Source organism: Octodon degus, unplaced genomic scaffold, assembly GCF_000260255.1.
Source record: "Octodon degus isolate 3935 unplaced genomic scaffold, OctDeg1.0 scaffold00021, whole genome shotgun sequence".
NCBI lineage: Eukaryota > Metazoa > Chordata > Mammalia > Rodentia > Octodontidae > Octodon > Octodon degus.
Window position 1 is genome coordinate 16,196,367 of NW_004524597.1, and position 14,276 is coordinate 16,210,642.

Genomic DNA, 14,276 nt, shown 5'->3' on the forward strand with positions numbered 1-14,276 from the left:
GTTCCCTTCAGTGCCTAAGGTTGAAACCTATTTCTTATCTTTTGTTGCTCTCCTCTGTTAGAGGGCTGGCTTTGTTAGGGAGTTGCCAGAGCTGCCCTCCCCTTCCTTTTCTCTTGGTTTTTTTTAAAATTAGACTTCTTGCTTTTTTTTTTTTTTCGGAACCGGAGATTGAACTCAGGCCCTTGAGCTTGCCAAAGAAGCGCTTATTCCACTGAGCCATCTCCCCAGCCCTCTCTTGCTTTTTAATTAAAGTTTTTTTTCCCTGCAAATTTGTGCTGAATACTTTGGTTTTAATTTTCACCATCAACAACCTGCACTAGCTCATGATAGCTACAAGAATGCAGAGGGACGTGGTGACACACCTCTGTCCAGAGTCAGGAGACATCGTGGCTTTAGGAACTTTTATTTACTGGGAAAGATGAGGCTGTTGAGGCTGCACAGGGGGTGAAGCAGCATTGTGTGGGCTCACTTGGGGGGCTCGGCAGCAAGCACAGGGAAGCAGCCCTCGCGATGCCACTGCCTGTCACGTAGGCGGCGCACAGACTGCATCTGGGGCTGGAAGGCACCCCACTCGTTCCAGTGCCGGAAGTCGCCAGGCTCCAGGAGGTACTGGTATCCACGGTAGCCAGGATACTGATAGCCCACCCAGCTGGGAGAAAAGTGAGAAGGACGGTATGTAAACAGTCAGCCCTGCTGCCCTATCTCCGATCCTGCCTGGACCAGGAAGTCTTCCATCTGTCCCTGCAGGCTGTTTCCATCCCCAGCTGTTGCCACCTCCCACACCTCCAAGAGCCAGGCTCAGGTCAGCCAGGGTCTTCAGCTGGCTTTAACTTGGCTTTGAAGACAAGGGTTTCCTCCCTCTGATAGACCTCAGGTTCTTCTTGAAGCCAATGGGCGTGGCCAAGGTGGCCTGTTCACTAAGAGTATTTGGGGCTGGAGTGTAGCTCAGTGGCAAAGCAATTGCCTAGCCTGCCCAAGGCCCTGGGTTCTGTGCCCAGCACTGCCAAAGAAGAGAGGGTTTTGGAGGCCACATGGAAAACTGTACCTGGAGTGCTCACTAAGCATGTGGTAAGATTAACACACATTCCAGTGAAATGCTGTGGGGCTCAGGGAGACATGAGGTCAAATAGATAAAGAGGGCTAGGGCTGTGGACCAGGGCAAATAAGAGGGAAAATGGGTTCCTGCCTGCATAGTGGTGCATGTCTATATTCCCAGCGTTCGAGGAAGCTGAGGCAGAACGGTTGCAAGCTCAAGTCCAGCCCAGGCAACTTAGTCACTTACTAAAACTTTGTCTCAAAATCAAAAATAGCCTGGCATGGTAGCTCATGCCTTGAATGCCAGCACTCCAGAAGCAAAAAGAAAGATTAAAAAAAGAAAGAAAAAAATTTTTTTTCTTTTGCATGTTAGTAGAGTTGTGCATTGCCTTTGGGGTACATATTCTGGCTCTAATCCTAGAACCAAAGGGCCAAGGCAGATGAGTAGCCTGAGCGGCAGGTGCCTGAGCAGTGGGGCTGATAAGGCCACCCGCCTCGCCAGCCGTCTCTGACACTCAGTAGCTGGTGCTTTACAGTGCTTGGCACAATGTTCTGTCCACGGTGAGCACTCGAAACAGCAACTGTGATCAGTGATTCATTGCTGCCTTCCCTCATCGCCTCTGCTGGCAGGGTCCTGCTGGGGCTGTCACAGCCAAGCCTGGTTTAACAGTCAGTCCCAAGCTCACATTCATCCTCCGCCAGCCTCATGACCATCTCTTGCTGGCACCTGGAGGCTCTGTCACAGGGAGCTAGGCTTTCCTGTGAGGCTGAGTAAGCTCCTTAAGGACAGGAGCTGCGCCTCCTTCTTCTCTGTCTCCTGCAGCATGTCTAGCACAGCACCTGGCTGTCATCCAATAGCTTGGATGGCAGGGATCCGGGTTTCAGCGAAAGGGGGTAAGAAAGTAAAAGATCATGCTCCCAGGAGTGTTTTAGGAGCTCGGGAGTGAGGGCATGGCCAGGCAGAAGGCGAACCCTTGCCCAGAGGAGAACAGAGGGACCTGGACTGCTGGGAGGTGGGAGGCCAATAAAGTGCCCTGCTTGGGCCATCCCCTCTTTTCTGTGTTCTCACAGAGGTGGGTCATGGGCTGTGTTTGGACAGCTTCTAACCTGGGCACTGGGTTCAACCCACACCTTTTTAGATGAGGAGACTCGTCCACCCATTGTGCAGCTGGCAATGCTGAGACAGAGAGGACTGGAGCTGGCCCAGCCTCCCAACTGATAGCAGCAGGTGAAGGCCCCTCCAAAGCCACTCGGCTCCTTCTCTAGGTGCTCAGGGTCCCTGCACAGTTCTCTTCTCTAGACTGACTCTTGACCTGATGGTTCCACCAGTCCCTCCCTGGCTTAGCAGTAACCATTCTCCCCCATCTGCTGGCTTTTTAGAACCAAGTGCCAGATTTGTTTACACTGATGCAAAATTCCTCAAAGTATGACTCTCTTCCCCAGAGGAATGAGGCTCTGCGGGTGGAATCTAGACAGCCTCCAGGAGCCGTCGGGAGGAGCCACAGCCTTTACTAGGAGCCTGATGAACAGCGCATCCTGTCAGGGTGCAGCTGCTTCTGTGTCCTCTGTGTTCCTAGCAGGAGATGGGAACCTGGCAGGAGGGATGCTTACGTTCCACTGGAGACCCTCACGCTGCCCACGCGGTCACAGAAGCCGTAGACCCAGAGGCTAGGCACGTCGTCCTCCTGGATCTCCATGGTGTTGCCCTTGAAATTGGCCCCTTCAAACAGGCAGATCTTGTGCTCCTGGGCATCCTGGGAAAGGAGGGCTGTGTCAGGAACAGGAAGCAGGAAGGGAACCGAGAAAGCGTGCTGTGCTTGGAGGGAGAGAGAGGCTGAGTGGGCTTGGATCTCCTGAGACTCTCCTGGGGCTGCTGCTCTCTGGCTTGGAAAGGTCAACCTCATCTGGGGAAAAGGGTAGCAGCTCCCAGGTCTTAATACGGTCCCAGGGATGGAGTGAGGGAATCCATGTATAGCTCTGGCACAGTGTTTTTTTATTTTTATTTATTTTATTTTTTTTATTGTGGGGGTGGGGCACAGTGCTTGACACACAAAGTGATCAAAAATATTTTCATGATGATGACGGTCAGGGATTGTAGAGGTTCAGAGAGGTCAGATTTCACAGCCAGGGAAGGGCAGACCCTCTCCATGAAACACCTCTCGCTCCTAAACCCAGTCACTCAATCCGTGTCTCTGTAGCCTCAGGCGTTCAAGCCAATGCCCTCTTGTAAGTGTTTCTCAAAAGCCGAGGAAAAGCACACAACGATCCTCAGGCTATGGAGGGCACTGGTGGGACAACGCTGGGTTAGAATCTTGCCTCCAACACTGGTATGTTGGTGCCTGTAGAGACTACCCTGCCCCTCCAAACCTCAATTTTTGCACCTACAGAATGGGGTTACAACTGCCTTGTGCATGGGATTGTGAGCAATAATTACTCTACTTATGTTGAGCCGTGACTGTGTGAGAGGTCCAGCCTTGAGGCTGGGCACGGGAGTTAGTGCTGGTGTGTACTGATTATTTTGCTCCAGGGCTAGGACAGAACCCACGGGTTTGTGTATCAGGGAAGTGCTCTGCCACTGAGCTTCACCCCCAGTCCTGAATAGAGTTTTAATGCTGCAAATCCATAGACCTAGGGTTTTAAGCCAGCCTGTTATTTCTAGGGGCCAGGATCACCCTCTTTCCACCAGGATCAGCCATGGCTCCTGGCCCAGGGATGAAGCGCAGTGCACAGGGGTGCCCCAGCAAGTGGATCAGAGTGACACCAACCTCGAGCACCTCGAACCCCAGGCCCATTACTGAGCAGCTGTGTAACCTTTGCCACCCCTGAACCCCAACTTCCTTGTCCTTCATGTAAGTGGTATGACAACTTCTGCCTCCTAGGACTGTCATAGGATTGGAAAGTACGTGAAATGTGGGAAAGCACACAGTGTACGGTAAGGTCTAAATACATGTGCAGTCTGATCACCTATAATGATTGACCACTAAGAAGTAGGAGGCCAGATGTAAGCACATCTGTCTACAGAAGTCGCCAGCAGAAGGTTGTGGATAGAGCAGGAGTCGGATAATTCTTCCAGAGGAAAGGAACATGGGTCAGGAAAGGTTCCATGGAAACAGGACATTTGACAGTGACTTTGGAGGTTGAATAGGAGTGCACATGGCAGAGAAAAGAGGGAGGGTGAGAGAAGGCACTGAGTGAAGAGAAAGGCGCAGGCAAAGGCTGGTAGGAGCACGTGGGATGATGGCTGTTGACGTGCAGCATGGCCAGAGTGTGAGAGGGTGAATGAGGCCAGAGGCAGCGATACAGATGCCAGGCACCGTTGCGTGCTGGGAAAAATGCCCTTGGTATGACTGCCAGCTCATGCTAACCTCCTGACTACTAACGACCTTTACTTATTATTACTGCAGTCTTGGGAAGGTTAAGCCAGTCAATGGCCCTTGCTGCTGCTGCTGGTGATGATGGTGGTGGTGGTGGTGGTGGTGGTGATGGTAGTGGTGGTGGTTGGGGGGGTAGTGGGGCCAAGACCCATGAGGCCCTGCAGGGCTGGGCTTTTACTCATGTTCTCTCTGGTCTTGCACTTTTCTCCCCTCCGCTCCCTCTGCTATAGCCACTCCCCAGTTCGTCCCTGCTTTTCGAGGTTTGCACACCTTGTTCTCTACAAGTTTTCCACCAACCCTTCTCATGGCCAGGGATTCCCAACCTTCCAGAGCTGGCTAAGATAGTATAATTCTAACATGTACCCTATAATAGTTTTTCTTTTGCAGCCCTGAGGATTATATCCATGGCCTTCATATTGAGCTACATCCCTGGCTCCTTTTTATCTTTAGTTCTGAGACAGGGTATGGCTGAGTTACTAAGTTTGCCAGGTTCGGCTTAAATATGCAATCTTCCTGCTTGAGCCTCCCAGAATGCTGGGATTACAGGCATGCACCACCATGCCCAGCTCCATTATAAAAATATTAATATATTTCATTTTTTTCTGTACATTCAGGATAGGGGTGGTCCATACTTACATAGCATCTGCACTCAGAGTAGCCAAAATTCGTATTTGTAGCCCTTCATGACTGGTGCCCACTCTACTAGACAGCTTAGTTCTAGAATACTGATAGCCAAATGTTTAGAGACTAAATGCCAAACCGCAACCCAAAACCCACTTATTTATCATGAAGGGCCAACACTGCAATTAAATCTGAATACTGAGGTGTTAGTTTAGGAAAACAAAAAACCTTCTTCATTAACAACTTTTGTTATTGTTGTTTTGGTCCTGGGACTCAAACTCAGGACCTCATGCTTGCCAAGCAGGTGCTATGCCACTGAACTGTGTCCCCATCACACTAACATCTTTTGTCTTAAATGAAAAACAGAGTAACATATGTGCTATGGGTTCTAGAAGCTACCAGAAGTGCGTTAGCTATGGCATTTCCCTTCAATAAGCTCCCTTAACCTAGATGGTCACCTAAATGCCACTTGATGATCAGGAGACCAACCTATGAACTCTTACAAAGAGTACCTCAGTCTCCAAGGCCGAGAATTCTGGCATTACTCTGGCTGTCTAACCGGTTAAGACCAGCTTGCTTGTTGGCAGCTGACCATCCCCAATAGCCGTTCATAACAACCCTTCGTGAATGTTCGAGCGAGGGAAGAAAGATGTGAGGTTCTATCGGAGACTGGCATTGGTGGGTAAGAGATGGTTGGGCCATGACTCATAATCAACTCATAATTCTGGAAAATGTAAAGCACCTGGAGATATCCACATTCACCTAAATGACTCTGCTTTAGGCTGGCTTCTATGTTAAGAGGCGGATTCAGCGTCCTGCCCTACTATCCTGGGCTGCTAGATGCCCCTCACAGCATTCCTTTCTAGCCACTGCAAAGTTTCAGCCAAGTGTTTGGTCATTTGCATTTCCTTGGGTTTTGTTTACTTGTTTGCTTGCTTATTTTGTTTTTTGAGAAGGGTCTTGCTAAATCAGGCTGGGCTTATACTCATTCCATAGCCCAGGCTGGCTTCAACTCTGAGCAATCCTCCTGTCTGCCTCCTTAGAGCTGGGATTACAGGTACTTGCTACAAGGCCAGACTTAGAGACTAGATTTTAATGCCAGTCCAAGAGAATGTAATGTGCATTCAGGAATCAGAAACACCCAGCAAAGAGGGTCAAGAAAGCCCCTGGAATTTCTAGCTCTAACCACTGGAAGGTGGGCCCAACCTCCATAGCAGAGGGAATGAAGATCGCCTGGTTTTTGTTTGTGTTTGTTCTGGGTCCCCAGTTCAGGGCCAGGTACAGCCTAGCATGTTGGCTGCTTGCCTCCATGAGCACAAGACCCTCCGGCCCGTCGGCAACCTAGAGGCCACCTCCCCTCCTGTGCCGTTCCTTTTTCCTCACCCTCACTGACAGTCAGGGCTCAGACTTTTGACTTGTCTGGCACTGCATCCCTGTCTCTGAAGCGCCTAACCTGGAGCCACTCACCATCCTCACAGGCCGGAAGGACATGAGCCGGTCACTCCGGTAGCTGCTTGACCAGGTGTCCCAGCGAGGGTACTCGCCCTTCTCCAGTACGAACATCTCCCCACGGAGGTTGGACTGCTCAAAGGCCACCCAGCTGGACAGGCGGAGGACCAAGAGGGGCAGAGGCAGAGAGGACAAAAGCTATTAGCAGCAGTCCTCCCCCACTTGCCTGCCTGTCTCCCTTAGAAAAGCAGCCCTGGGGCCAGCACGAAGGCCTCAAGTGGGCCTGAGGTGCCTGCAGTTGACTCTCAGCTGTGCCAGCGGTGTGACGGCGGGCAGGTGACTTCGCCTTTCTGAGCCTTGCTTTGCCCCACGGCCCTCATACACCTGTTCTCGTGCAGTGGATGAAAGAGGACGAGGAATAATGTGTATAGTTATCTGAGCAAACTGTGTTGGCAAATGTAGGATTCACACAGGCTGTGAGTACTACAAGACCCTAAGGCCAAGCAATTCTGGTACTTTCTGTTAAGCCTGATTAGACCTAATATGTCCTTTACATTTACTCTTTTCTTTTGGTAATAAAGGAAGAATAGGTTCCTGCTCAGAGCCTTGCTGACTTTGTATTTGCTATTTTTATGGATAAATTTTATGGATACATTTCACTTGAAACAAATGATACTACCTTTCTGTTTATAAAAAAGTGACACATAGATTATTATATACATATATATATATATATTCAAAGTATGTATGCTTGTGTTTTAAGTGAATGATCAAAAATAAAATATATTAGTTAATGCTCCCAAAGACACACAGTAAGAGAAAAAATGATAGAAGTTTGGTAAAGACTGTCTCGGGAGACATTCAGTGCCTGGTATGGGGTGGTGGGAGAGAGCGAGTGATATCTAAATCCCCAATACTTGTGTGAATCAGTACGTTATGATAGTGCAAGTATGTTATTTTTGGTCTTTAACAGGGATAAATTAGAAATCTGAAGCCAAGTGGGCTTTTCCTGGCATTTAATATAGCCAGATTAAAGATGAGGCTGGCTGGACTGGGGGCCAGGGAGAAGGCATGGTTCTCAGTCTGCGGAGGAGAAGGTCGACTGAGGGGCCCTGGACCTCTGCTGTCCATGTGTTCAGAAGTTCTTAGGAAGCAAGAAAGTGCCAAGGAGCACTGCCGTATGCATCATCTTCCTAGGGGCCATCCTCTCCCTAGGATTGAGACAGAATGTACCCCAGGAGGCTCAGATCCTTGTCTGAGGGATGGGTGAACCATACTTGAGGGACAGAATTGGAAATGTGAACTTGTTGTTTTGAAATAGAGTTGAAATTGCCTCAGTCCTGCCTGATCTGGAGTAGGGAAGGAAGGAAAGAAGGAAGGAAGGAAGAAAGGAAGGAAGGAAGGAAGGAAGGAAGGAAGGAAGGAAGGAAGGAAGGGAAAAATGGTAGAATGGATGAGTAGATGAATGGATGGATAGGTGGATTATAGGTGACAGTTAGGTAGATGGCTGAGTGGGTAGATCTTTGGATGGAATTCCAGATGGGTGGATGGATGGAGGGATGGGTAGGTGGATGGATAGATGGATGGATGAATGGATGGGTGAGTGGGTGGATGGATGGATGGATGGGTAGGGGGATGGATAGATGGATGGATAAATGGATGTGTGAGTGGGTGGATGGGTGGATGGGTGGATGGATGGATGGATGGATGGATGGATGGATGGATGGACGAATGAGTGGATGGGTGGGGAAGTAGATGGACCATGAATGTGATGAAGAGGGAGGGAGTCTTAGAGGGTAGAACAATGTAGGTGTTAAGTGCATGGACTCTGGACACTGACAGACCTGAGCTCTAAGCTTGACTCATAGTTTTTTGCCCTGTGGTTTCAGAAAGGCACTGCAGCCCGCTATGACTGATGTGGTCTTACCACCCTGCTCACCCTTCCCCACACCTCCTCTATCTTCTTTGGGAGGTTCTGATGGCTTGAGACAAGAGGGAGCGGCCTATCCCTCTCAATACCTTTTTCCTCTCCTGTGGCTCCTTGGAGCTTGCATTTGAGCAAAGGGAAAGAGCAAGATTCTGAGTTTACAGATGAGGAAACTGAGGCTTGGGGGTGAAGTTCCCAGCCTAAGTTTGTGCAGTGATGTCAGGGGTCAGGAGGAAGTCTCCCAGGTCTCAGCAGATGTTTTTCCCACCCTGCTGTGGGTACTCTCCTCCTCTCCCCCTTCACTTCCTTCTATCATCCTTTTACTTGGCAGCCCTACTGCCAAGACCCAGCCCGAGGCCCTGGACCACAGGGCTGTTTGTACCTACCCTGAGTGCACGCAGTGAAGAACAGCTGCGTCTGTGTCTCCGAGGAAACATAGTCTGAGTTTGAGTCACCTGCACTGAAAACAGCCTGAAACCCTATGCTGGCCGCATCTGGCAGTTTCTGTTCCCAGCTAGGCTTGAGGGCTGGGGACAGAGCTGCGCTGGTGCTAGCTGCACCACGATGGGGTGGTAGAGGAAGCACAATGGTCCATGGACCAGGGTGACCTGTCTACACTGAGAGGGTGATGGGGGGGGCCACCTGCTGTGTGTGGGCACCCACAAGATGCCACCTCCATCCTGCATTACCTTCTATAGATCTCGAATAATCCTGTGCGGGTGAGTAGGGGCTGTGCTTTTCCCCATTTTAGAGAAGAAGAACGTGGAGTCCAGAGACGGAACAAAGCAAACAGGGGAGTCAGGACTCAGCCCAAACTTGTCTGACTTCAAAACCTCAAGCTCATCCCATTTCTGCTATTTGCCCAAGGGGCTCAGAATGTAAGCTTACCATGCTCCCAGGGGGTTTGTGGGGAGGAAACCAGGGCAGGTTTTGTCCTGGGCTGGTCCAGTGCCCTGACCTCTGTTTACTGGGGCCAGAGCAGCACAACTGGTCTATCTGAGGGACAATGACTCCGTCTTTCTGTGTGGACCATGAAGGCCAAGAGATGCCCAGGGTCCAGCCAACCAGTGAGGCCTGCTACTTCACAGCATTGGAAATGAAACCAGTCAGCCTGAGTCAAATGTGGGCTCAGATGCTTACTACTGGGTGATCTTAGCCACCTGTCTAAACCCCGTGGAGCCTCAGTTTCCACACCTGTTACATGGTGATAAGTATGGGCTCTTCCTCATACAGCATGGTGCAATCGCCAGCTGGAGTCCTCACCCAGTGCCTGGCTCCTCCTGCATGCTCTAGGGCCACATGATCTCAGGAGAGATACTATACAACATGTGGTCACGGGGCTCTTTTGTTTCTTCCAGCCCTTAGCAATGGGCTGAGGTTCCTTCTATAGTAGGAACAGTATTTTCCTGCAGCCTAGAACCATGGCTTATAATTAGTGTGACCTTCTCGATGGGGTCATGGCCCCGAGATGGGCAGGGTGTGCATGCTTTCCTCTCAGATTTGCTGGGAGGGTTGGGAAGAACAGAGACACCGCTACACCATCCAGGCACAGAGGAGGCGCCTGCTAAAAAGGCTGGTACCATGGCCCAGGTATCCTGGGCAGAGGGTCTGCCCAGGCCACACTCACGGTCCACAGGTGACAATGAGGCTGCGCACTCGGTCAAAGCCTCGATCTCCCAGGTTCAGGCACTCTCCCGAGAACTCCACCCGCCGGCCTTGGAAGTTTTCCTGCTCGAAGACCACCAGCTGCAGGAGAGAAGCCCCCACGCCAAAGACACAGAGTGAGGGGGATGACCCAGCTCTGTGCCCCTGAGGTGCAAACTAAGCCCAGGGAAGCTTCAGGTTGGAGTCCCTTGCATATTTGGCCCCATCTACACAGGCTGTGTTTGGTCTGGTGAGCCATGGCCTGTGGCATGACCCTGTCTCCGGCCTCTGATGACTAAGCTTCAGAGCTGCACCGTCCGCAGGAGCAGGGTGGGAGGGGGATCTCCTTTCCGGGCCACTCCTGCCTTTGTGGTGTCTCTGCAAGACCCTCGCTGCCACAGATCCCAGTCCTGGAGTCCTCCTGGCCTAACTCAGGTTCCTGAACTCATGCTCTAGACTGGACATCTTGGTTCTGCTTCTGTTCTGGGCTCAGAGGTCACCTGTCCTCCTCCAGTGCTGTGTTGGGTCTCAACTGTAAGCCACCCCTCCTCCCCCCGAGTGGCAACACTGCGGAGCCACTGCTGTGCTTTCAGCCTCTCTTTCTCCCTCTTCCCACTAGTCTCCGTCTTTTTCTCCCCTTTTCTTTCTCCAGCCCCAATGAAGACTAAGTGTTCTGCAGTGTGGGGCCTGGGATGCTCTGTGTCTGTCTGTAACCCCAGATGGAGGAAGTGTCTGCTGGTTCCCTCTCAGGACTCTGCCAACCTCTCCCCACTGAGCCTTGAACTCGGGTTCTTTTTCCTCTTGCCAACCCGAGTTGGGCAAACTTGAAGGCTCGCTTAAGCTGAGGCAGCTGCTTGCTGTCTGCTGTCTTGGAGCCTTGGGTTCCCCAGCTGCAGAGAGGAGGCACCCACTACCTGCACCTGGCACCTCCCCTGCTGTGTTGGCCCCCTGGTGAGACTGCTGCCTGGGAGCCCAGGACAGGGACATGACCGTGCCGGGCAGGCTGGGTGCTGCGCTCTGCACCTGGCGTCCAAGCTCCTTGGGAGGCTGAAACAAGATGACGGCATGAGCCCAGGAGTTGGAGGACAGCTTGGGCGACACAGTGAGACCCATCTCAACACAAGCAAAGGAATGAATACCCCAGGCATACTGCAACCACCGGGGGAGGGGTCTGTGGCAGGAGGGTGACGATGTGCTCTGAACCTGCAGTCACACAGCAGCCAGAACAAATGGCTCAACTGGGTGGAGGCACAGTAAGGAATCACACAGTCAAGAGATAAGAAAAAAGAATGCCAGAATGAGCACACTCAGCATGTCTCAATAAGATGAAAGCAAGCCGTATTTCTGAGGACTAGCACACAACACTATAGAAATACATAGCGAGCAGATAGTGAAGACAGGAGACGAGAGTGCCAGATGTCTGGAAACTTAGGGTCCGGTAGAGGATTTTTTACCTCTTTGCCTCTGCCTCTGCTTCTGCCTCCGTCTCACTCCCTCTCTGTACTGGGAGTGGCACCCAGGACCTCCTGCGTGCTAGGCAAGCACTGAGGAGTCACATGCCCAGGACTTTTTAATTTTTATTTAGAGACAAGGACTTGCCAAGTTGCCCAGGCTGGCCTTGAGCTTGTGATGCTCCTCCTGCCTCAGCCTCCAGAGTAGCTGGGGTACTGGTTTGCACTGCACCACCCAGGTAAGTCCTGGGTTTTATATGAATAGTGGGTTTACAGGTGCTGGTTGTGCTGTTAAAAATAAATTAAAATGACTGCTCAAATAAAACTATGGAAATGAAAGCCAGTCTTGAATAGATCACATAAGGACATGTCATGAACAGAAGGTGGCTGATTCTGGGCACCTGAGACCAAAAGCAAAACCCAGTTAAGTCCCTGGGGCCTGCTGCCTCGATCTCCAGGACCCTTGCAGCCCGGGTGCTCGGAGCAGCTCCTCAGGACATGAGGCCAGCCTGCTGGCTGATGCTGCCTCTGGGACAGGCGGGGGCACCTGCGGCTGAGCCTGCCCTCTTCCTCTTCTTCCCCTGATTCCAGCGGCATTGACACACCCTCTGCAGGCTCACTGGGGCCAGCCCCAGCAGCAGCAGCTCCTGCAGCAGTGAAGTGTCATGTTTCCGTTTCATGTCACAACTCCAGAATGGGCCCCTTCTTCCCAGGGGTGTTGAGACCCCTGGCCATAATTCTGGGGCTTCAGACTGGCTGGACACAGGTGTGCCTGGGAAGGCAAGGCAGGAAAGAAGCCATGGAGAAGGAAGAAAGAGGCCAAGGCGGGAAAGGACGGGGAGGTGGGGAGAAGGGGAGGAGAGAAAACTGGCAAAGGAGGAGCACGAAGGGGTGGGAGGGAAATGGAGAGGGAGGAGAGAGGAGGAGAGGAAGTAGGGGAGGAGAGAAAAGAGGAGGAGGAAGAGGAGGAGGAAGAGAGGAGAGGGAGGAGCAAGAGGAGGACGCAAAGAAGTGGGAGGAGAGATGGATGGAAAGGGGGGGCCCAGCCAAGCTGCCTCGTGCCCACATCCTTACCCGGTAGCTCCCAGGAGGCAGGTCCCCCACCTTGGCACTGGGTATGGGCACAGCGGCTGGGGCCAGGGCGGGCCCAGGGCCAGGAGCTGGTCCCGAGGGTGGGGCCCCCTTGCTCTTGGCATCAGGACCCGGGTTCACTGCCGCTGTGGCTGCGGCCTTTGCAGCCTGAGACATGCTTCCGTCCTGCAAAGTCGTAAGGAAACCTCTGGCCTCCGTGAGTGTAGGGGCAGCACCCCTAAGCAGCACCCCACTCTCATGCCCCCTTCACCCTGTGTTTCCAGGCACCCTGAACTCATTCCTTCCCTCCTTGGAAGTACAAGCTGGACATGTTTTTCCTCCATCCCTGCTTCCTAGCCAAGAATTTCCTGTCTGGCAATTGCTGCTCCCTCAGCTGCCTTCCCCAGGCCTCTGACCGCACCGTGCCATCTGCCAGCAGCGCCGTCCACCTCCCCCTCTCCCTCGTGTGCCTTCCATAGCCTCCTGCAGCTCTTGACCAGACATCACACTTACTTGCAGATGCAGCCTTGATTCGCCTCCCCAGGTGTGCAACAGTAAGGAGCTACATTTAGGAGGCCTCGGGCATGCCAGGCATGATCACCAAAGTTAATCTACCCATTTTGCCCTGCTTGAAACCCAGAGGAGTAATGGGATCACTGTGTCCCCTGCCCTGAGCATCCTGAGGCTGGGAGAGAGAGGTGCCCTGCCTGAGCCACTCGGCAGAAGGTGTCCAATTCCAATTCCAGTTTCCAGCAGATGGACCCAGGCAAGGGGGTGTCAGATGCTCTGCCTGGCATTTATCCCTCAGATTTGTTTGCCCCTGTCTCTCAGTGGTTGGTTCTGCACCTGGCATATGGGAGCATCCCATTTGACATCTGTTCAGAGACTAAGCACCGTGTGTCCACATCTTTGTGCCCAGGCGGCTGCCCCAGGCGTCCTCTGGCCAGGAGCATGGAAGCACACACAGGCCAGGGCCACAGTTATGCAGGAGAATCCACGTGGATGGGTTTAGCTCACATCCGGGGATCCAAAAGCAGGCACTGTGGCTGCGTAGGCACTGGGTGGAGAGGGCTTTGGTCAACTCCAGTGGTTCCCCACTGTCTTGGGGACATAAGGGTGGAAGTGTTTTAGCTCCATCCTTTCTACTGAGTGTGTTCTGGATGCCTTGATTTTGTCCCCAGGGGAAAATAAACGCTTCTGTCACCTTTGTAGAGAATTAGCCCCCCCCAATAGCACTGGTTCCCCCATTCCCAACCTTTGCTCTCTCTCCTTGGGGTGAGCAGATTCCTCCTCCAGCCTCCATCCAGGAAGGCTGTGGCCATTCTGGAGCCCTCAGTCAGCAGGGCGGGCAAGACATCTGGGCCACATCTGGCTTTTGGTCACCCCTGCCCCCATCCTGTGCAATGCTGCCGCAGGAATACGGCAGATTCATGTTTTCCTGGGAGAAAACATTCTCACTCGTTCTCCCTTCCGCTTCTCCTCTCTGGCTCCCTGCTTGTCTCTTGCTGTTTAATCCCATTACTGCTTCCCTCTTGCCATTTTCCTTTCTCTTGCTGCTTCTCTATTTGCCAGAGTCCTGCCTTCTGCGTGTCTCTGCCTACCTTTCTCTGTAGGCTTTTGCTTTATTCTTTTCTCTCTTCTACTGTCTTTTCTCTGCCTTTTTCTCTTATCTTGGATTCCCTGCCCTGTTCTCTCTCTCTCTCT

The 14,276-nt window shown here is 52.1% G+C and overlaps 1 protein-coding gene across 1 annotated transcript; it reads right to left on the reverse strand.

Moving 5' to 3' along the window:
* Window positions 1–464: 464 nt before the first annotated feature.
* On the reverse strand, window positions 465–12,749 carry Crybb1 (crystallin beta B1). The gene is made up of 5 exons (XM_004628026.2): window positions 12,576–12,749; window positions 10,034–10,152; window positions 6,498–6,630; window positions 2,647–2,789; window positions 465–649 (listed from the first exon to the last, which is right to left on the reverse strand). Exons 1-5 carry the CDS (start codon window positions 12,747–12,749, stop codon window positions 466–468), a joined length of 753 nt encoding a protein of 250 aa, XP_004628083.1. The 3' UTR covers window position 465.
* Window positions 12,750–14,276: the final 1,527 nt, after the last annotated feature.

Bases quoted from the DNA above. Each gene is read 5' to 3' on its own strand.
- Crybb1 (XM_004628026.2), bottom strand. From the start codon at position 12,749: ATGTCTCAGGCTGCAAAGGCCGCAGCCACAGCGGCAGTGAACCCGGGT. The intron at 2,790-6,497 runs GTGAGTGGCTCC...CTCCTTTCCCAG, and splicing joins CCTTCCGGCCTGTGAGGATG to GATGCCCAGGAGCACAAGAT. The intron at 650-2,646 runs GTAAGCATCCCT...CTTTTCTCCCAG, and splicing joins GTGAGGGTCTCCAGTGGAAC to CTGGGTGGGCTATCAGTATC.